General features: G+C 41.0%; 2 protein-coding genes across 2 annotated transcripts in view; both read right to left on the bottom strand.

Moving 5' to 3' along the window:
• The window catches only part of UMPS (uridine monophosphate synthetase), a 28,771-nt gene extending 19,483 nt beyond the window's left edge, over positions 1-9,288 (bottom strand). Inside the window, exons 1-2 of the mRNA XM_008708146.2 lie at positions 9,051-9,288; positions 671-824 (exon numbers count right to left, since the gene is read on the bottom strand). Coding sequence (XP_008706368.1) covers positions 671-824; positions 9,051-9,206 — 310 coding nt within the window. The 5' untranslated portion in view covers positions 9,207-9,288. The remainder of the gene's footprint in view (positions 1-670; positions 825-9,050) is intronic.
• Positions 9,289-10,733: 1,445 nt separating this feature from the next.
• Positions 10,734-18,208, bottom strand: part of LOC121100409 (kalirin-like) — a 117,269-nt gene continuing 109,794 nt past the window's right edge. The window contains exon 26 of the mRNA XM_040621343.1: positions 10,734-17,649. Coding sequence (XP_040477277.1) covers positions 17,104-17,649 — 546 coding nt within the window. The 3' untranslated portion in view covers positions 10,734-17,103. The remainder of the gene's footprint in view (positions 17,650-18,208) is intronic.

The following is an 18,208-nucleotide window of genomic DNA, read 5'->3' as shown; positions in this document are numbered from 1 at the left end:
CACATCCTGTAAAAGGACTCTATTTAAAAAATTGAGAAATACTATCACACCAACATAAAACAAAAAAACTCATTAATTCCTTAATGTCATCAAATATGAAGTCAGTCCCAATATTTTTAGATGGATTTTTTTTTAAAGTTCTTTTTTTTTTTTAGTAATCTCTAGACCTAATATGGGGCTCAAACTCACCACCCCAAGGTCAAGAGTCCCATGCTCCTCTGACTAAGCCAGGCTAGACTGATTGGTTTTTAAAGCAAGCTCACATGTATAAAACACACACCTTATAACTTACTGCAAAGGACCCATGAAAATATATCTTCATTTAGAGAATTTTATGTGGCATTTCTCTTTATGCAGTTTAAATTATAAACATACCAGGAATGTATGTGCTCTTAGAACATTCTGCTGCTGAGAGAAGGACTGGTTAAAAATGTTCGGTTTCACAGATATAGTACAAAAAAAGCGCTTTTTTACATTGTTTAGTCATCACAAAACATTTTATCCCTAGAATCTAAAGGAAAGGAAGGCAATTTACAGTAACAGTTAACCAATTCTAAAGAACCTATGAAGAATATCCAAGGTGACTTTGGCAAACATCAGTGCCTAGAAGAAAAATTCTAACATTATCAAGTTATGTATCAACTTAAAGCTTATAATACTTTTATTTTACCATAATCCTTTGTTTCTTTCCTTCTAATAAGCATTGGAATTTGGTTGGTTGAACAGATAACTGTAGCCAATGGTAAAGCTGTATAAGGTACTCCACACACGGTGTCAAAATTGATTCCTGCATTTTGGGCAGTTTGGAATAAAATATCTGCAACCTGTAAGAAAATGAACACATAAACTTATTATCTTAAATGGTGTGTATAAATCATGTTAACATTAAAGACAGTAATAACTGAACAGGAGGTAGCCTCAAACTTGATCAGAAAAATATGTATGCCTTTTTGTTAAATGACCCTCTCTATAAATCCTGGTTTACAAATATAAAAACATAAGAACGACTCCACTTGTCTAGATGACTCAGGGTGTGCTCTGAGGGCAACACAGGATGTCCTGGGAAGGCTCTGATGTTGACCCCAAAGACTAAGAATGGCTCCCAGTCCTCCCAATTTCCCTTAATAATCAATTATGATTTGACTATCTAAACCTTTCTATGTACCTGCTAGCTACATTTTCTGCCTGAAAGAAGTCTTTATTGAAAAGTTTCGGGGCGCCTGGGTAGCTCAGTCAGCTAAGCATCTGCCTTGGGCTCAGGTCATGGGATCCAGGCGGCGCCAGGCTTCCTGCTCAGCAGGGAGTCTGCTTCTCCTCCTTCCTCCGCCCCCCTGCTCATGCTCTGTCTCTCTCTCTCTCAAATAAATAAAATCTTAAAAAAAAATTTTATAAGAGAAATTAAGAGAACAATACTGCTTAATTTGCATCAAAAAGAATAAATACTTAGGAATAAATTTAACCAAAGTGAAAGACCTGTACACTGAAAACTTTAAGACTGGTGAAAGAAAGTGAAGACGGAAAAGCTTATGAATTGTAAAAGTCCATACTACCCAAAGCAGATACGATGCAATCCCTATTAAAATTCCAGTGGCATTTTTTACAGAAATAGAACAATCCTAAAATTTGTATGGAACCCCAAAAGACCCCAAACAACCAAAGCAATCTTAAGAAAGATAAAGCTGAAAGCATTATCCTCCCTGATTTCAGACTATACTACAAAGCCAGAGTAATCAGAAAAGTGTGGTATTGGCATAAGAACACACACACAGATCAATGGAACAGAACAGAGCCCAGAAATAAACCTATTCTTATGTGGTCAATTAATTTATGGCAAAGGAGCCAAGAACATACAATGGGAAAAGGACAATCTCTTCAATAAACGGTGCTGGGAAGACTGGACAGTCTCATGCAAAAGAATGAAACTGGACCACTATCTTGCACCATACACAAAAATCAACACAAAATAGATTAGACTTGAATGTAAGACTGAAACCATAAAACTCCTAGAAGAAAACACAGGTGGTAAGCTCCTGGACATAGGTCTTGACAACGATTTTTTGGATTTGACACCAAAACCAAAGGAAACAAAACCAAAAATAAGTGAGATTACATCCAACTAAATAGCTTCTCCACAGTAAAAGAAACCACTGACAAAATGAAAAAACAGAGTACCTGCAGTTCATACACCTGATACGGGGCTGATCTATAAAGAACCCATATACCTCAGTAACAAAAACGATCAACCCAATTAAAACATAGCAGAGGACCCAGACATTTTTCCAGAGACGACAAATTGCCAACACCTCTATGAAAAGGTGCTCAGCATCACTAATCAGGGAAATGCAAATCAAAACCACAATGAGGTACCATTTCACCCTTGTTAGAATGGCTACCATCAAAAAGACAAGAATAGGGGCATCTGGGTGGCTCAGTCAGTTAAGTGTCTGCCTTCGGCTCAGATCATGATCCCCAGGGTCCCCGTGGAGGGCTCTCTGCTCAGTGGGGACTCTGCTTCTCCCTCTGCCTCTCCCCCAACTTGTGCTCTCTCACTCTCTCTCCCAAATAAAAAAATAATTAAAAAACAAAAAAAAACAAGGATAACAAGTGCCAGCAAGAACGTGGGGAAAAGGAAACCCTTGTGCCCTGGTGATAAGAATGTTAATTGGTGCAACAACTATGAAAAACAGTATGGACATTCCTCGAAAAATTAAAAATAGAACTACCATATGATCTGGCAATTTCATTTCTGGGTGTTTATCCAAAAAACCAAAAACACTAATTTGAAAAGATATGTGCACCCCTATGTTTACAACAGCATTATTTACAATAGCCAAGATATGGAAGCAAGCTGGGCGTCCATCAATAGCTGACTGGCTGAAGAAGATGGAGTACACATACACAATGGAATATTACTCAGCCAAAACATATGAGATCTTACCTTCTGTGACAACACGGACGGACCCTGAGGGTATTATGCTAAGTGAAAGAAGAGAAAGACAAACACTATATGATTTCACTTATATGCGGAATCTAAAAAAAACCAAAAGAACAAACAAAGAGAAATAGACCCACAAATACAGAGAACGACCTGGTGGTTGCCAGAGGGGAGGAGGCGAGATGAGCAAAACAGATGAAGGGGGGTGGGAGATACACGTTTCCAGTTATGGAATGAATAAGTCATGGGAATTAAAGGTACAGAGCAGGGAACAGTGACAGATGGTAGCTACACTTGTGGTGAGCACAGCAGGAAGAAGGGTTGTCCAATCCCTATGTCGTACACCTGAAACTAGCAACACTGTGTGCCAACTATGCTTCAATTTAGAAACAAACCACCAAAAAAAAAAAAGAAGGAAAGGAAAGGAAAGGAAAGGAAAGGAAAGGAAAGGAAAAAAGAAAACAGGCTCATAAATATAGAGCGCTGCTGGTTCCCAGAGCCAAGTGGGGTGGGGGATAGGAGAAACAGCTGAAGAGGACTGAGGGTTTAAAATAAATGTCACTGGGAAGAAAAGTACAGCACAGGGAATACAGTCAATAATATAATAACTTTGTATGGTGACAAATGGTAACTACATTTACTGTGGTGAGCCTTTCAAAATGCGTATAATTGTCAAATCACTATGTTGTACAGGTGAAACTAATATGTCAACTACACTTCGATTAAACATTTTTTAAAAAGGAAAAAAACCCTAAGGACTCCACCAAAAAACTATTAGAACTAATAAGTGAATTCAGTCAAGTTGAAGGATACAAAATCAATACACAGGTTTCTGTGGGGTTTTTTTTTGTTTTTGTTTTTTAAGATTTCATTTATTTGAGAGTGAGAGAGAGAGAGAGAGCATGAGCAGGGGCAGAGGGAGAGGTAGAGGGAGAAGCAGACTCCCCTGCTGAGCAGGGAGCCCAATGAGGGTTCTGGGATCATGACCTGAGCCACCAAAGGCAGATGCTTAACTGACCGAGCCACCCAGGCGCCCCTGTGGTGTTTCTATACACAGATAAAGTAGCAGAAAGAGAAATCAAGAAAACAATTCCACTTAAAATAGCATCAAAAGGAATTAAATAGCTAGGAATAAATTTAACTAAGGTAAAAAACCTGTGTACTGGAAACTATAAGACTCTGATGAAAGACACTGAAGACGACCCAATTAAATGAAGAGACATATTATGCTCATGGAGTACCAATATTAATTCTTGCTAAAATATCCATACTCCTCAAAGGGAACTACAGATTCAATACAATCCTTATCAAAATCCCAATAGCATTTTTCACAGCACTAGAACAAATAATCCTAAAATTTGTATGGAACCACAAAAGACCCCAAATAGCCACAGAAATCTTGAGAAAGAAGAACAAAGCTAGAAGTAATCACAATCCCAGACTTCAAACCAGCCTACAGAGCTAAAGTAACCAACACGGTACAGTACTGGCAAAAAAATAGACACACAGATCAATGGAACTGAGAGCCTGGAAATAGACTGACTCATATATGATCAATTAATCTACAACAAAGGAGGCAAGAATATACAATGGGAAACACAGTCTCTTCAATATATGGTGTTGGGAAAATTGAACAGCTACAGGCAAAAGAACTAAACTAGGCCGCTTTCTCACACCAGAAACTCAAAATGGATTAAAGACCTCAACCTAAGAACTGAAACCATAAAACTCGTAAAAGAAAATACTGGCAGTGAACTCTTAGCGGTTTTAGCAGTGTTTCTTTGATCTCTCTCTTCAGGCAAGAGCAACAGAAGAAAAAATAAACAATCGGAATACATCAGAATAAACAGATTTTGCACAGGGAATAAAACCGTCAACAGAACAAAAAGGCAATCTACTGGTGGGAGAAGGTATCTGCAAATGATATAACCAATAAAGGGCTAATCAAAAATATATAGAGAACTTGTACAACACAATACTGACAAAACAAGCGATCCAAGTAAAAAATGGGCAAAGGACCCAAATACACATTTTCCAAAGGAAGACATACAGATCACACAGAGGCCAGCAGGCACGTGAAGAGATGCCCAACATCCCTCATCATCAGGGGAATGCAAATCAAAAGCACAATGAGGTACCACCTCACACCTGTCAGAATGGCTATGATCAAAGAGATAAGAAACAGATGTTGGAAGGGTGCCTGGGTAGCTCAGTGGGTTAAGCATCTGCCGTCACGATCTCAGGATCCTGGGACTGAGCCCTGCATCAGGCTCCCTGCTCGGTGGGGAGTCTGCTTCTCCCTGTCCCTCTGCCTGCAGCTCCCCTGCTTGTGTTCTCTCTCTTCCTGTCAAATAAGTAAGTAAGTAAAGTAAGTAAATAAATAAATACAATGTTTATGAAAGAAAGGAAGAAAGAAATAGATGGGGAGTTTAAAAAGGGAGCCCTTATGCAATGTTGGCAGGAATGTAAATTGGGGCAGTCACTTTGGAAAACAGTATGGAAGCTCCTCAAAAAATTACAAATAGAAATGGTATGCAATCCACTAACTCCCCTTCTGGGTATTTACCTGAAGAAAACGAAAACACCAATTTGAAAAGAAAGTGCGCCCAACATTATTTACAATAGCCAAGATATGGAAGCAGCCTAAGTTGTCCACAGACAGATGCACAAAGATGTGGTACAGGTACACAGCGGAATATTACTCAGCCAAAAAAAGAATGAAATCTTGCCATTTGCAACAACATGGAAAGACCTAGAGGGTATTTATTATGCTAAGTGAAATGTCTGAAAAAGAAAAATGCTACATGATTTCACCTACATGTGGAGTCTAAAAAACAAAATGAACAAACAAAACAGAAACAGACTCACTGACACAGGAAACAAATTACGGGTTACGAGCAGGGAGGGGCTGGGGGTGAGGGGTGAAATACAAAGAAATCATGGAGATGTAATGTACGATATAGGGTTTACGGTCAATAATATCAATAAAAATCAATGGAAGCATACCAAAATATTAAAAAAAGTTTCATAAATACAGAGCCTATTGTGTGAAGTACTATTTTATAATATCCTTTTCTATATAAATCATGATATTTCAATGCTAGAATGCATACCCTCATTCAACACCGCCTTATTTAAAAAAAAAAATGCAAACTTAAGAATTGCTTAGTGAAGGGGTGTCTGGGTGGCTCAGTCGGTTGAGCATCTGCCTTCAGCTCCAGTCATGATCACAGGCTCCTGGGATTGAGCCCTGCAGCGGGCTCCCTGCTCATCGGGGAATCTGCTTCTCCCTCTCCCTCTGCACCCCCTCCACTCCTACTTGTGTACTCTCTCTCAAATAATTTTTTAAAAATCTTTAAAAAAAATGGCTTAGTGAACTAGATCAGATCTTCAAAATTTCTTGCATCTGTACTTCCAAAGACTTGACAATTCTGTATTTTTAAGTTGCAAAAGATGTAATTTCTAGAGTACTAAAAAATCGTTATTATCCTAGAACTGTTATCACTGTTTTGAGTGAATACGATGGGATCCAAATGCTATAGTGATTTGATACTGACCATCTCCGTTTTATTTCTTTTTAAAATTTTATTTATTTGAGAGAGAGAAAGCTCGAGAGAAAGACAGCACAAGCAGGAGGACCATCGGAGGGAGAGGAAGCAGGCTCCCTTCTGAGCAGGGAACTCAATCCCAGGATCCTGACATCACGACCTGAGCCCAAGGCAGACACCCAACCAACTGAGCCACCCAGGTGCCCCAACCATCTCCATTTTAATCAATATGTAAATACTGGACTATGAAAGTTGGAAAAATTTTACATTTTTGGAACTCATATTTCATCCCACAGTCTGCACAGAATTTTATTCTAATGCAATTATGTTTATACTTAGAAAACTTTTAGTGATCACTCTATCATACTTCTCCATAACAAAATATATGTAAATTCAAATTTAAAACTGTAAATTTTCTATTTCTATTAATTCCCATGACCATAAATCTCTAAGTATTAAAAATTGTTATGTGTTATCATTACAACAGTTACAAGCATGAAATTAATTAAAACATAATTTATGAAGTTTGATAGAAGTGTAAGAATGGATTATTTTGGAAATACTTTCCTTAGTGAGATGAATGGTACCCCCCATTTGTTTATGTATCTACTTAAACTGAGTATTCCTTACAACTAGGAAGTTAGAGTTTAGTGTAAATTCTTTTGGTTTTTTGGGGGGTGCAAATACTGAGAAATCCTGTTTGCATAAATAAGTAGGTACAAAAGGGGTTCCATTACAGCTAGGTCTCTCAATGTTTTCAATTCTTGAGTTAACTACCAAAAATCACACACACACCAAGATGTAGTATCAAAAAGCAATTTTTAGTCATCTAACAATCAACTGACTTGTCAAAAAAAAAAAAAAAATCAGCCTATTTTTCATTCGAAGATCCCTAGTCATTCAGCTTCTCACTACTGAAGACAGGCACCAAAACATGATTCTGTATGGTGAGAAGAGTCCAACCCACTTCAACCAGTGCTTCAGTCCTTTTTATAATAACCTTACAAAGTAGGGTTCCCAAAGGGTGAGAATAAACCCTTAGGTGGTGGAGGAAATTCATACGTCTTCTTGATAAATCTTCCTTTGAAGATGGAAATGTTCTCTATCTGCACTGTTCAATGTCCCACTAGCCACATGTGATTATTTCAATTTTATTTTTTTTAAAGATTTTATTTCTTTGAAAGAGAGAGCATGAGCAATGGGGTGGGGGTAAGCAGAGGGAGAAGCAGACTCCAAGCTGAACAGGGAGACTGATAGGGCTCAATCCCAGGAGTGCAAAGGCCAAAGGCAGATGTTTAACCAGCTGAGTCACCCAGGTGCCTGAATTATTTCAATTTTAAAATTTATAATGCTCACATTCACATGTGGCTAGTAGCAAGTCTATCGGACAACACATTCAGATCCTTCTATTCACTAGTCAGTAGCTCTGGCCGGCAGCTTGTTAGGAAGACATAACATCAGGCCCCGCCTTAGATCTACTAAAGCAGATCACGCAGTTTAACAGAATGCGCAGGTGATTCTTATTTACTCAAAGACTGAGACACACTGTGCTAACAAACCTCTAATTTGTACTAGGTTTTTCCCTTCTTTTGACCAAAAAAGTGCCTCCGTGAAATGTTTATCCTCTGGCCTTCGTTCTTGCTCCCGGCCACAAAGTGCAAAATCAAATCCCCCTTTCTAAACAACAGCCCTCCCAAACATTTAAGAAGCTATTAAATTCTTCCCCCACCCATCTTTTCCTTTGTCTCCCACATTTTATTTTCTCAGAGTTAAATACACAGAACTCATTGGACTATTTCTGTGCCAACAGCGCTCCAAACTAGGCTTCCTGACTTGAAAGCACGTGTCAAAGCCTGCGAGTCAAGGAGCAAGCTGCTCTCTGGGTCCTGATAAAATCAACTCAACTTTACATGTTTGTGGGCCCTGCTCCTATTTCCCAGGGAAGCAAACCCTCAAAGCTTGGGCTCTATTTCTGCCCAAAGCACACACTATACATCTGCTTCATTAAAAAAAAAAAAGAAGAAGAAGAAGAAGAATGAAAAAAGTTATATTCCAAACATTAAGAAAAATTTAAAGACCTCCCTGGTTCCTGTAAGATTAAAGTCATATAGACTTCTACATACTAAAAACACAAGATAAAATGTGTAACTTTCTGAAATGCCTTTCACCATGGTGATTTCTAACTCTACGTAAAAAACAAAACAAAACAAACCCGTATATAATCCTGCACCAAATGTTCCTTCCCTAGAGCGCGCGCGCTCTTCTTTGCAAGATTATGTATACCGAGCAGCTGTCCGAACTCGGGCCCGATTAAAACTCTTTTCCTTTTTTTTTTTTTTTTTTTTTTTAATTTTAAGAAAGGTCTGTTCATTTTGCATCAACGGTCCGCAACAGCCTAACAGTTCCTGGCCTCGGGGCTTCTCCAACCGACTCCCTAGGACTCCAGTAGGGTCGGCTGCCTGCTTGGCTCTTTTGCTCTCACCCAGAGCCCAACTCCTTCACCCTCTCTACCTCCTGGTCCCCATTCCGGCCACCCAGCCGCCTTCTTCCCTTTCCCGGGCTGGCACCTGACTTAGAAGACGCGGTCGAGACACGATGCCACGCAGATCGATGTACACAGGGGAAGAGAGCCCGCTCTTCAGTACGAAGTTCCCAAACTTGAAAGCCTGCACGTCGTACAGACCCGTTACCAATGACCCCAAAGCTGCTTCTGCGGCTGCCATCTCCACGAGCTCCCGGTTCTGTTCTAAACTCCAAAGCGCGCCAGACGTGCGGCGCCCCAATGTCGTCACCCGAGGAAGCCCCGCCTCTTCCGCCGTCTCTTCCGGCGGCCGCGGGGCTCGCCGGGCACCACTCCCGGGCTTTAAGGAGCCGGTCACGTGTGGTGTTGGAAGAGCTCTGGAGGCAGCGGTTGGTGTTTCAGCTGCTGCTTGTGGGTCGGGCCGCTGGAGTTCAAAGCTCCGAATACCTGATTGACCTCCGAGTCATAAAGCCGAGACTCTCTAGAGATTGTGTAAACCCTGCCCGTTTTATAGCTCAACGTCCCCTTAATTACCTCCTGCCTGGCCAAGCCTGTAGTTATTTGCCGGTATTAGCCACGACTCCTCCTCTCTGATACTCCTCCCTCCCCCGACCCCGGTTTCACCAAGTAGACGGTAAGGTCTCGAAGACGGGGATCCTTACCCAGTTCTTAGTTAGCTTCATGGCATCTGGCACGTGACAATGTCAGAGCAACTGGCACAGGGGACCATAAAGGGCTTAGCAGGTAATTGTTCATCACCTCTTCTGTCAGAACTGTGTGTCTTGGAGGAGGACGTGTGTTTATTCCCGTTAAAGTAGCTCAGTTGCTTGGCAGGTAGTAAGAAGTGTACAGCGGATGAGGAAGGGAGAGAGGAGAGTAGAGGAGGATGAATTGCTCCGTATCAAGGTTATCCAGGAGGATAATTTTGCCAGCCAATCTGAAGATCCAAGCGTATTTGGTCTTTACAAATAAATCCCTTAAAGTGGGGGAAATTCCTATTATGTGTAGAAGGCAATACTTTAAGGGAAATAACCCTTAAAACCATATATGGCTCATGATGCTTACTCATTAAATAGATTCTGATTTCTATATTTCTAATGTCTGTATTTTCTTTGACAAGATTGTGCTGACCAGCCAGTGTGAAGAACCCATGCTTTTGAGACTTGTTTCTCATTTCAAATAAATGCAGTGAAATTTTGATGAAATAGCCAAATGTTAAAACATTTTTGTTCTTATTGGCAAAGTAAGCTAATCAAAACACTTCAATCTCTAATACTCTCGCTAATGGACATTGTACTCTGAATCAGTCTCATTTACACTTGGGCGGCACCTGCGGACCGATCACGTCTGTATAGGCTAATCCAGACTCCGAGAGTCCACACCATGATGCATAAATTTGTGAGATCCAGCTCAAATGGCCTGACAATTTTCTAACAAATTCAGCACCCAGAACACCAGAATAAAGTTAACGACACACACCTGAGACTTACTTGACCTTTTTTTTTTGGCGGGGTGGGGGGTGGGGGGGGATAAATGCCTTAGGATACTTCTCCAGGCTACAAAATTGTTGCTTTCTTTCCAAAATGCTGGGCAAAAAGTGTTGTAATGATAACGTGCCATTTTCAACTTGTCAAAGGCCTTCATATATTTGGGGAAGAGATAAAAAAATTTACTCTTTCCTTGAACAATGGTTTTAATTAGAAAGAAAAGAAAAAGACCACCAGAAATAACATCTTTAGTATAGTATATTTATAGGAATGCATAACTTGTGAGATGTACATTTTGAAGTTTCATCCATAACTTATAACATTTACTGTAATAATAACGAGACAGCAGGTCATCACTTTACAACATTACGCATGAGTGATTTTGACTTACAAATAAAATATTTACAACCTACCTTTACAAAACGACATTGTGTGCATACAAAATGAACTGCAGAAAAGTTTAAAAATAATAAGACAACCAAAAACCCAGAAGATACACTTAAGGCAGACCAGCAAGACACTGAAATAATTAAGGCTGTGGAATTCTTCTGCACCTTGAAAATATAGAGCTATTTATCAATACTGTGGAGTGATTTTAAATCAATTGTTACAAGCCTGATGGAAGTATGTACTTATATGTATATGTGTAATGGTCCCTATGGGGAAACCTATCCACTTCTGGATAAGGCCCTTTATTTGAATGGCCAGAGAAGCCCACTCCAGACTCTCAAATGACTTGGTGGGGAGGGGGTCACTCAAAACCAAGAGGTGCCAATGCAGTTTGCAAACCAACTATTAATAATCCAAACATAAAGATCCTCCTGACCCTAGGTAAACAGCTGTAACGATGGCCCCATTATGTTTCAGGCTTTGTTCATTTGGCTTTGTGGACTTCACAGGACAGCAAACAATTCCCAGAGGAGTAGACTCGAACTCCACCCACCAGCCCTAATGGTTTTGAATGGCCCTAAATGGTTTTCCAGTAGAAAAACTGCCCGACTGGGGCTGCCTTCAACTGGATAGATTTCTGCATATGAGCAATAACATATACATACATATTATACACTATATACATGTACAGATGTACATATATCCATATTTTCCAACAGTTTGCACTTTGATCACTACCGTTCTCTGACTAGGATCTCATTCTGACGGGCATATTCAGTTTTTCAGTCTTCACGTTTGTCCTAACTACTGGTGTTACTCACCTTCCCCATAGAGCAGGCTGGAGTTCGGCAGAACAGAAGTAAAAGCACCAAGGTCAAAGAAATCAGACACAGAGATGACAGATATGGCTTAAGTTAGTAAGAGAAGATGTATGTTTTGTTAACTTCAAATTCATAACCACAGTCTCTGAGATCATGGTAACAGTCCCCATAACACTCCAGGATGTGGATTCATTTCTTGATGGAAGTCAGGCATTGATGGAACTCTTAATGCTAGCTCCCCCTGGGCTAGCAAACTGGCTTGCTTAAGTTGGGACGCCAGGAAATTTATTTGCACTTTCTCCCCACCACTCTTCCTTTTTTTTCAACTATCCTCACCCTCTGAAATAACAGCTATCTGAAGAAAGAGTTGATCTTGATCATTTGAATAAAACTAAATCCGACCACATTTTAGAATCTCCCAGCAAACAGGCTGACAGGAAAACACAATAGCCTATGAATAGTTCAGGCTTTCATGAGTATTAATTTCAAGCTTTCCATAAATGTCCCTTAAAGATGAAAATTTGTCTTAGGGTAATTGCTTTTTCCTCTCCTCTAACTTCTACACATATGGAAAATGCAGAAATGCCTTTCTTTGAAAATATGGCCTATGATATTTCTGTGTTCTATTTCTACATAGATTTCTCACATGAATAACATTTCCTATTAAAAATGTCTAAGGCTATGGACAAATTTCAGCTCTTTTTAACCCTCTAGAATTAATGAAATGACTGAGAGCCTTATCGTTTTTAGAAAATAAATATTAACACAGTAGCTTCCCTTTTCTTAGTAGAGTAGATATAAACCTTGTCTTTTCTAAATGCACCCTAGATTTAATTATTAATTTCCAAACGAACCCTAGATTTTAAATAGTAAATAGAAAAGCCATAATGCAGATAAATCCATTGGAAGCCCACCTACTATGGTAGCCTGACCCAGACTCCACAAGACGCTACACAGGGGAAAAAGGAATAAAGCCCACATTCCTCAAAACTGAACAAGGGAGTGGTGAGTTTGCACTTTTGCCTTACTACAGAGACCCCTTACGTCTGTAACATTTCCTCCTCTATCAAATTTGTGAGACAAAGCTTTAGTCAATATGCAGATAAAACCACCATCTAGTTTATAATGTCTTTGCTCCCTCATGTTCTCACAAATCTTAATTTCCATGCTCTTTCACATAGGCAAGCAAACAAGGAATGACTAACTCTTGGGCATTAAATCATGGAGACGATGGGAAAGCAAATATGCTACTCCTGAAACACCTATTATCTTAAAAAGAAAAAAAAAGATCCAAGGTTTTCCCTCCAAAATCCAACAGTTCAATTCATTTCTACATCTGTGCATATAATTTGCCTCTTATGGATGCCGGTGAGATTCTGAAGAAATGAGTTGTGATATCAAACAATATTTTATTCTCACTTCTGCCCTTCCAGTGAGGAAAGTGGCTGTTTGAGTTCTTTTCTGTCAATTTTTCCAGAGCATAAAGCTTGAGAACAAGAGCAGCAGTTGCTTTGGAGGGCATCCTACTCTGGCTTTGCCATCAGAAATACGGAAAAAAACAGTTTATTCACATAAGACCATCAGCTCTCCTAACTTTTCTGTAGACAAGCTCTTAAATGATTGAAATTACAGGCTAAGACCAAATAACATTTAGACAAAGAGCACCTGGTACTTCCAATTAAAATCAATTTACAGAATTTAATCTCATGAGTTTGCAAATGGTATCCTAAAATATGAATATTGAAAACCTGGAATGTTCAAAGTTACTATTAATAAAATTCTTAGCACTGGCAGTGTGTAGCACTTTAAGAAAACCAAAGTATTCTTTAGACATCCCAACTATGCTATTTTTTGCAACATTCCTATGAGATTAAAGTCCCTCCTCCTTCTACCACCCCCATTCCCATTTTAACAATGGGGACATTCGGGACAGAAAAACAAAGACTTTCTGTAAGAAAGGACGAATCAGGAATAGCTGAGGTTGAAACTCAAGAATTCCTGGCCTCACCCTATATTCAGATGTTTTCATTTAAAAGGTATTTTAACATAAAGAAAAAAAATGCTGCAGTATCAATCTAAATACAATGAACTTCTTTATCTCCCATCCTCCCCTCTGAAAGGCACTACTATTTATAAAGGCTTTGTGAACGACAAAGCGGTGAAGCCAGCTTTTCCTCTGCTTCCTCTACTCCCCCAAGAGTGTTTATGGCTGTGAGAGTCCTGAAGGACACCTCCAACATTACAATTTTTTTTCTTAAAAATTTTCCCAACATTCAGCTGTAAGTGGATATAAATCTATTTAATTTGAAACAAATGTAAAAGATGCAGTAAATCATCATATCTTTAAAAAATTATTATGAGTTGTCCCTGATCTTTTCCTTCTTTCTGCATCCCACCCTTGCAAAACAAAACCCCAAAACTCTATGCAATGAACGTAAGCCAAGCAAGAAACTTATGACTTTAACCAACATTAATTTTTCCCATTTCAACTGCAAGTTCACTCTAATTCCTAGTTAAGTTTTGATTTCCAGAACTATGACGATTATGGTGGAAGTGGACTATTTTCTCTTCTCCCCCTCTCTACCGCAAAGTAATAAATATCTGCCAAAACAGGTACAGAAGCTGGTTTCTAATCCTTCATCCCTCACCACAGTTGCCCACAGAGCAACCTCAAGTACATTTCCCAGCCCCAACTTCGGGGATTCCTTGTTATTTCCAACTAGCTATGGAGAATTCTCGAAGCAGGGCTGCTATCGTACTCCTCTTGGGGAGGCAGCAGGGGCTTTGCAGACAGGGCACCTCTCTGTTAGTTTTCTTCAGTGACCAAGCTATATAAAATACACACCCTTTCTCTTGGGGCCTCTATTCAATTAATTCTACTCTAATGATTGTACTTAGGCTCCAGTTAACAGAATCATACTACTTTGCATTTCTATGTCCAGCCTCTCCTGTCTCCTCACTTCCCCAACATGTGTACTTGGGTAGAGGGGAGATTCCACACAACCCCACACCTCGGCCGTCCCAGCTCTGATGGAAACGCTGATATAAAAGCGTTGGCTCTAACATTGTCAGTGGCCCTCCCACAACATGATTTTGTGAATGCTCTCCTGAGCCCTCTGCGCACCACAGTCCAAGGCCCTAATCTCCTCCAGCAGAAACCCAGCCCATCTCTTCCATGGTCATAAAAACTCAAAAGGACTCAGCAGGGAGTTCTTTAGTCATTGTGCACAGTGGACGAAGCAGACCTCGCCAAGCCACGCTTGATGGGGGTTTGGAATCCTCAACACCTGCCCTGCATCCCGTGACAAGCCCTAGGGACCAGGCGTTCTTCTTTTAGGCTAGATCTCACAATGAAGACATATTTATTAAAAGGTTTTTTGGGTTTTTTTTTTTAGTACATATGTTTTAAATTGTAAAATATCGTATCAGATAGCATTTGTATATACATGTAGATTTAAATGGAGACTAGCGGGGTGAGTCAGGGGCGGGCTCTGAGGGAGGGCGCCTTGGTGACCCAGGGCCATCTGAAACTAGAAACCAAATACAGGTGGAATCAGTTTCCACATATTTGGTTAATCCTAAAAATACGAAGTGCTATCTAGTCTTATTGCTTGTACTTCCTACTAATTGATTAATCTATAATCTTAGATGGGATGAGGTGGAGGCTGGATGAGGAAGGTGACTCTGAAACCAATGGAAAAGAAAGATGAGTATTTCTATTTTTACATTTCCGCTATGGGAATAAGTGTTTTTATATATTAAAGTTCAGGCTTAGTGTCCACCAACCTTTCTCATTTAGATTGATCGGTAACTCTATGTATCCCTCATAAGCTCTCTGCTTGCACTTGTGTGGCGTGCTTTTAATTTTCTCAATCCTATTACGGGAGAGAAGCACTGCCGTTAAACCTGATTTGAGGACAAACACTTGAGTTGTATTTTTTAAATAATATTTGCATAACAGCAATTTTCAAGACACATCCTAGAAAACAAAGGGTGGATCATGTACGAACACACAAAAAAAACCCCAAAAATCTTCCCCAAAAACAAAGAAAGAAAAACCACCATGGAATGCCCAGGCTGAAATTTTTTTTTCCACTAGCAAGGGAAAAAGGGCAGTTCGTAATCACCTTGTGTGGAGAATACGCACCAGAAAGCAGCGCTGGCCTCAAAGTGCAATTAGTCCTTTTGGTCCAGGGAAATCTCAGTGGCTGCGTGGTGACAGGTACGGCAATCACAGTGACAGCTCAATGCTCTGTCAGAGTGATGTATCAGATTTTATTCCATGGCTTCAAAAAGGACTTGGGACCAGGCCTTTAGAGGCCTATATGGCTGCCTCCTTTTGGTAAGCACCCCTTAGCTTCCAGAAGGGGTTAGAAATAAAGCAAGCCAACTTTCTGAGGACTGCATTGTACAGCTGTAGAAGAGGTCAGAAAGTGTTGTTACGTTGTTCACAGGGACCGTAGCAAAGGCTTCTATTTGCCCTTTTGTGTGAACCTGTTATCTTCATTGCCTAGTTCAGAGTGTAGACATAAAAATAGCCCCACGACGCTTAACTGTATTTGGATTTATTTCCTGGCAGGCTTTCCTGCCAGCTTAACTCTGAGCTGCCAGTGAATTTGGGGGTAGCGTTTCATATACAGAACCTATGTTAATCAAATACACGTGACTGAGAGAAAAATCTTCTCATTCACAGATTGCAAAAGGGTAGCATTGCCTTCTCTTAATGCACGGGTTCTGGTAAAAGATTTCTATACAAGATTTATAAAATGCTCTAAAAAACTTGTCGTCTAATTGTGCTTAGTCAAAACAATGTAATGCTTCGGTAAATAAATTACTGTCTTAACTGGAGCACTCAAAGTTACTGATGACTGATTTCATATATACCTCTCTATTATAAAACTCTGAAACCTGAACGGGATAGATTTTACTGTATGTGTGTATGTAGCCTACTAAGAAACTATAGCTAAGTAATCGAAACCAGAATAGTGGATATAAGTGATATCTCTGTTAAATAGAACTTTTTTGCTTCAAATTTCAGCAGGGTTAGAAACCTTTTACACTCACCACCGTGAGCTTAGCTTTGCCCAGTTCCCCACTCTTTTCGGAACACACTGTGAAAATCTTATAACGGCTCATCTTCTTGTTATCCTCGCCCCCTCTCTTTAATGCTCTGGGTGACTCTCTGCATCTCTCTCTCTTCTAAAGACCTTCTGGAAAGGCCCTGGGTTGAGGGTAATTTTACTGCTGCCCAGACCCTGAATAACCACTGACGGGGTTGAAGAGGTCCGTCTCTCAAGCCAGAGAACTGCGTGGAGCGAACGAACAGAATTATTTACAGACATTCAGTCTTGCTTTGGTTCACACCGTACTGCCACGTGGAACCCCAAGGGCGAGGAGATGGCTACGTCCCTTGGTTGACCCGGTTGACAATGTAGCTCTTGACATTGGGAACAGGCCGCACGTCGTTCTGGTGCTTGCGGCGCTCTATGAAGCACGCCAGGCGGGACGTGTCCAGGGGGACCTTGGAGTAGCTGCCGTTGTGGGGCTGCAGCCAGGGGTGCTGCAGGCACGTGGCCGCCGTGGGCCTCCTGCGGAAGTCTTCCTGCAGGGTCACGTTGATGAAGTCTCTGGCGGCGTTGCTCACGCCGCAGAAGTACTCGTGCGGGAAGCTGAAGTCCACCCTGCACACGTTGATACAGGTCTCCTCCTTACTCTCGTCCAAGAAGGGGGACACCCCACTGAGCATGACGTACGTCAGAACCCCGATGCTCCAGATGTCTGTGCCCAGGGAGACGGGGATGCCTTGGATCACTTCCGGGGCGGCGAACTCGGGGTTCCCCAGCAGGTGGTGGATGTGGAAGTGCCCCGAGATCTGGACGGCATCCTCCAGGTCGATGAGCTTCACCCGAGGCACTGGGATGCGCAGGTCAATGAGCAGGTTTTCGGGCTGAGGAGACCCGGGCGTGAGGGAGAAGAGAAGGCAAGGTCAGCTCTCTGTCTTGGTACCAGTAGGACTCTGGTGGTTCAGACATGGTCCTGCTCGTCTTTGAAAAAGCCTACCGGGCACGGGAAATTGCCTGTGCAAAGTGCAGGGGGCCCTCAAGCTAGACTACATGCTGGGCTGGCTAGCGCTTCGGAGAAGCTGCTTGACATTGGAAATCATGTCTTCTCAACCACGCCTTGCTTCTGCACGGACTCAAAAAAAGAATGGATTATTCATTTTGGAACACGGGGGCTTCCTTTGGACACCATCATAAACTGACACTGATGGGCTTCCTTCTAAAATCTTAGATGAGGCAGGAAAATCTTCCCCACCTTCCCTTACCCCAGATGGCACGGGGACTCTGGGGTGTCCTCATCAATTCATGAATATCACACTCGAGTTGCGTGGGCGACCTAACTCCTGTCTGACGTTTGTCAGGATTCTAACCTAAGTCAATAAAATGAATCTGGATGGGCCTCCCTCAGGCTAAGGGCTGACAGGCTGGACCTGGCCATTTCCCTGC

Source organism: Ursus maritimus, unplaced genomic scaffold (assembly GCF_017311325.1).
Source record: "Ursus maritimus isolate PB19 unplaced genomic scaffold, ASM1731132v1 scaffold_4, whole genome shotgun sequence".
Taxonomy (NCBI): Eukaryota; Metazoa; Chordata; class Mammalia; order Carnivora; family Ursidae; genus Ursus; species Ursus maritimus.
The sequence above is the reverse complement of the archived record's forward strand: the minus strand, read 5'-3'. Positions and strand labels throughout refer to the sequence as shown.